Source organism: Erythranthe guttata, chromosome 7, assembly GCF_056151865.1.
Source record: "Erythranthe guttata isolate IM_541 chromosome 7, IM_541, whole genome shotgun sequence".
Lineage (NCBI taxonomy): Eukaryota > Viridiplantae > Streptophyta > Magnoliopsida > Lamiales > Phrymaceae > Erythranthe > Erythranthe guttata.
In genome coordinates, this window is record NC_142539.1 from 2,846,785 (window position 1) to 2,851,893 (window position 5,109).

Below are 5,109 nucleotides of genomic sequence, written 5' to 3' on the forward strand. Positions count from 1 at the left end.
GCAGTTTGCCCCCTAAACTATGGGCCGTTTTGCACTTTACCTCCCAAACAAAAAAAATTTGCACGTTTTTACCTGAACTCGTTAATTCGTTGCACGGTGCTCCCTAAACTAATTTTTCCGGCAATTTTGACCGGAATACTGAAACATGTGCATTGCACGTGATATTTGCAGGGATAAATTTGTCCATTCACATACATCCTATATTTTAAATATAAATTAATCGTTTAAATAAATTAAATAAATAAAAAATTAAAGCTTTAAAAAAAGAAAAGAGCTGTAACCCACCCCCTCCCAAAATCCAACCCATCCCAAGGCTCAGCCAAGATCCCATCCCAACCAAAATTTCAATACTCCACATTCGCTGCCGCCATGGAGAGTCTCAGATGACTGCAACCAGGGATTGTGAGGACGGCGGCGATGGAGGCGGAGCAAATCTTCGCCGCCATAAACCGGAGGTTGTTCAAGGATAAACTTCCGCCTACTACCGCGGCGCGTTCGGCGCACTCGTCGTCTACGACATCACCCGAAGGTCAACTTTCGACAGTGTTCCCCGCTGGCTCGATGAGCTCAATTGTTCGTCGATTTCATTTGACCCGCCTTTTTCTTCTACGACATCACCCGAAGGTCAACTTTCGCCTTTTTCTTCTTCTCTCAATTTCATTTGTGCGCTCAATTGTTCGTCGATTTTGCTCAATTGTTCATCGATTTTGCTCAATTGTTCGTCGATTTTGCTCAATTATTCATGGATTTCGCTCAATTGTTAGTCGACTTTGCTCTGTTGTTCGTCGATTTTGCTCTGTTGCTCGTCGATTTTGCTCTGTTGCTTGTCGATTTTGCTCTGTTGTTCGTCGATTTTGTTCTGTTGCTCGTCGATTTTGCTTAATTGTTCGTCGATTTTGCTCTACAGTTCGAATTCGGGCTGTTTCGTGGAGGATTCGGAAGTCGTTTGCAGGGAAGGATGATAGCTTCTTTTTCCTTTATTTATTTATTCTTTTTTTTTATATATATATATTTATTTGTATTTAATATTAAAGATGCAAGTGAAGGGACGAATTTACCCCTCAAAATCTCACGTGCAATGCACATGTTTTAACATTCCGGTTAAAATTGCCGGAAAATTGAGTTTAGGGGGCACCGTGCAACGAATTAACGAGTTCAGGTAAAAACGTGCAAATTTTTTTTGTTTGGGAGGTAAAGTGCAAAACGGCCCATAGTTTAGGGGGCAAACTGCTTTTTACTCTATATATATACACTAATATATAATAATAGCACCCAAAACAAAGAGATCATATTGTTTCTACTTTCTCTACTTCAAAACTAAGAAAATTCAAAACATGATCTAGAGAGAGAGGGAGAGATCAGCTAGAGAGAGAGAGAAAATGGTGAGAGCTCCTTGCTGCGAAAAGATGGGACTGAAGAAAGGGCCATGGTCAACTGAAGAAGATCATATTTTGATCTCTTTTATTCACAAACATGGCCATGGCAACTGGCGAGCACTCCCCAAACAAGCAGGTATATATATATATATATATATATATATCCATACACTATATATACATACACATATACTTACATGCATATATATAGTTGATCAAGTTAAAATAATTATTGAAATATATATTGATGTTAGTAAAAATTAAATATTTGAAGGGCTTTCGAGATGTGGGAAAAGTTGCAGACTGCGATGGACAAACTATCTGAAGCCGGATATTAAGAGAGGGAATTTCAGTGAAGAAGAAGAAGAATCCATTATCGAATTGCATCAATTACTTGGCAACAGGTGTGCGCGTGTTTTTCTGCATGTTTTTCGATTTTCTATAGTTCTAGTAATTTAATGAATTATTAGTTACTACTACTATATATTTTTTTCTCAATTTAACTCATTTTAATTCTCTCATGTCGCCAAATTTAATTGCATTTTAGTCCTTTTGATATTTCTTTTACAAAAGATTAATCCATATATATGAAAGTAATGTATAAAAGTACAAAAGTAAAGTATGACTTTGGCAATTATTAGACTTATTGTCACATGATGAAAATTGGAACGCCACTTTAATTTCCAATGCAATTATTCGTCACCCCATGTTGCATGACTCCTCAATTTCATCCCAATTATTTTGGTTTAAAAAAGTATATTATATAAAATATATTGATTAATTATATGAAAATATATATTATTACAAAATAATTTTTGCTCTAACTTGAAATTGTAAAACGATACATAATATATAAAAGAAAAAACATCTTGATGAAATGTCACTTAAAAAAACGAGTAGAGTAGTGTTTGAAAAAACTTTTAGAAATAGATTATGAGTTTTTGTTCACTCCCATAACCTGCTTTTACGTGTTTGCAAAATGATTTTTTTGTTTTTGCTTTTCTTCAAATAAGCAGTTTTAAGCTATAATTTGTTTTTGTTTTATATTTAAGCTGATTTTTCAGCAAATTTAAAAACACTCCAAACTTTAAAAAATAAGAATTTAAAACCAATTGAACTCACAATCCTTAACTTCTGATTTTAAATAAGCATTTGCAAAAGTAAACCACTTAAGTTGTGCTGAAGTTTAAGATTTTAAATTATATAAATCAATAATTTTTATTTATTTATTTATTTTGCAATTTGGCAATTTTTGAGCTAAAAATAACACATTTTTTTACTACGTCATCAAATTATTTAAAAGTCTTAATCAACTTGCAGTCACACAAGACTAGCAGACAAATGTAATTAAATTATTTCCAACTTCCAATTAAAACTATTAAAAAAAAAAAAAAAAAAACTCATGATCACATATGTGACAAATACAATGTCATTTTATATCTCTGTCTAAAACTATTTAACTAATATTAATAATAAAATAATATTACTACTTGATCCCTTCTCTGTACCCCGTGCATGTTGGAATTTAGCAATCGAATAATCAAGAAATGCTGATTTGATTCTCTAATATTGCATTAATTAAATAATTAGTTAAATTATTAATTTTATTTAGATCTGCAGAATCATTAAATGTTGGTTAGGACAACAATGCACGCAGTGTCTTATTATTTAAATAATTTAAAATCAGGCACAAGATTTAATGGTTTTTCCCTCCAGTGTAATTAAACTACTATTAATTAAAAAATAAATATTTATTATATTTTTAAATCTATTTTCCAGGTGGTCTGCAATTGCAGCAAGATTACCGGGAAGAACAGACAATGAGATTAAAAATGTTTGGCACACACATTTGAAGAAAAAAATAAAGAATTACCAGTCTTCTCAGAACTCCAAGAGGCAATCAACTATTTCTATTTCCAAATGTGACCCCAAAGTTTTGGAAAATTGCAAATTGGACAAGAATAATGTTACCAATAATAGTAGGAGCCCGAAGCAATGCTCGAGCGAGATGTCGACCGTGACGGATTCGTCGGTGGAGAAAACTATTGTGAAGAATGAAGAGATTGATTACTCGTCCGAGTACTTTCCGCATATCGACGAGAGTTTTTGGTGCGAAGAGTTGTCGAAGGACGATGCTGATTGTTCGAGCTTGGTTGAATTTCCTGCGGCGGAAAGTATGGAAGATTTGAAAATTGATGATAGCATGGATTTTTGGTACAATCTTTTTATTAGGGCTGGAGACATGCCAGATTTACCAGAATTTTGAAGGTTTTTTTTTTCAATTTGGAAACATTTATGTATTAGGGAGTTTGGAATTTTGATTTTTCCATGTGGGGGGGCATCTTTGACCTTTCAAGATTCAAATCATGGGGGTGAAGATTTTCAAGGGTGTGCAAGACAAAATAAAAGGTGAGTGGGGGTGATATGACAATTTCAGAAAAGTTAGGGTTTGACTTAGAAATTGTGGTTTTGTACATTTAGATTGGAGGGCCAGGTAGAAAAATAGGGTCATTCTTGGCTAAATCCTAGTCATGCTTAGCAATGTTTTGTTAGTCAAAAGTTTGATATTTGCCTTTAATGCCCATTTTTTCTTTTAAATTGTGCGACTTCGCTTTGAGTTAAGCTTATTTTAAACAGTTGATAAACTCTTTTTTATAATTATTTTTCAAGTGTTAGAATAATGAACTTATAACCCAATTATAGTCTTTATAGGATCGTAGGTATATTTTTTTGAATATCTTAAAAACTCTCCAGCAGCTTAGTTTTTTGAGCTTTTTAAGATTTTTTGATAAAAAATCACCAAACAATTTTGAAGAACTTATAAGCTCTTAAACATCTTATAAACTAAGGAAAATTACAGCCACTCCACCGAGGTAAGGATAATTACGAAAAAATCCCTCTTGTTTGCATAATAACAACCATCTCATCAACTATGTATTGTCTTACACGTCCGCCCTTACGATGCCAAATTTACCTAGGGATGCTCATCCGGTCGGTAAACCTATCAAATCGAGCGGAACAAAAATCCGTACATACCGATTACCGAGTCGTTAATTCGGTGTAATACTCAGTTTTATTTTATTTTATATATGTATCTATATATATATATATATATATATATATATATATATATATATATATATATATATATATATATATATATATATATATATATATATATATATATATTTATATATGTAATATTAGTATTTAAACTAAAATTAATTAGAAAAAGTCAAAATTTTTAAATATTTTTAATAAAATTTTGGTAATTCAGTTATTTATTGAACCAAACGCTAAACGGTATGAAATTTTGGCATACCGCAATTGTGTACAATTTTACCCAATTGAACGCCTCTAAATTTATCAAGTGGAGGGATTTTTTTTCGTAAAATAATACATAGTTGAGGCAGTGCTTGTAATTATGCAAACATAAATGGTTTTTTCATAATTTGACTTATCTCAAGGGTGGTTGTAATTTGCCCTACAAATAATCTATATAATATATAAATTGAAACCCTCATAGCCTAGAATTACGACATGTGTCATCCATGTCACCATCCACGTAGGCATCCTAATCATGCTCCATGTGTCACTACATATTACATATATAATGTCCATTTAATTATAACTTTCCATAATCAGATATGAGAATATATTAAAAATATATGTATATATTTCCATAAATATATAATACATAAATGACATTTTTTATGACAATTACATATTTCCT

At 32.0% G+C, this 5,109-nt stretch overlaps 1 protein-coding gene across 1 annotated transcript; it reads left to right on the forward strand.

The window, feature by feature from the left end:
* Window positions 1-1,261: 1,261 nt before the first annotated feature.
* Window positions 1,262-3,974, forward strand: LOC105949798 (transcription factor MYB15-like). Its single transcript, XM_088820703.1, has 3 exons — window positions 1,262-1,512; window positions 1,651-1,780; window positions 3,156-3,974. Exons 1-3 carry the CDS (start codon window positions 1,380-1,382, stop codon window positions 3,640-3,642), a joined length of 750 nt encoding a protein of 249 aa, XP_088676829.1. The 5' UTR covers window positions 1,262-1,379; the 3' UTR covers window positions 3,643-3,974.
* Window positions 3,975-5,109: the final 1,135 nt, after the last annotated feature.

Coding starts and splice junctions, on each gene's coding strand:
- LOC105949798 (XM_088820703.1), top strand. CDS start 1,380: ATGGTGAGAGCTCCTTGCTGCGAAAAGATGGGACTGAAGAAAGGGCCA. Junction 1,513..1,650: donor AGCACTCCCCAAACAAGCAG/GTATATATATAT, acceptor AAATATTTGAAG/GGCTTTCGAGATGTGGGAAA. Junction 1,781..3,155: donor CATCAATTACTTGGCAACAG/GTGTGCGCGTGT, acceptor TCTATTTTCCAG/GTGGTCTGCAATTGCAGCAA.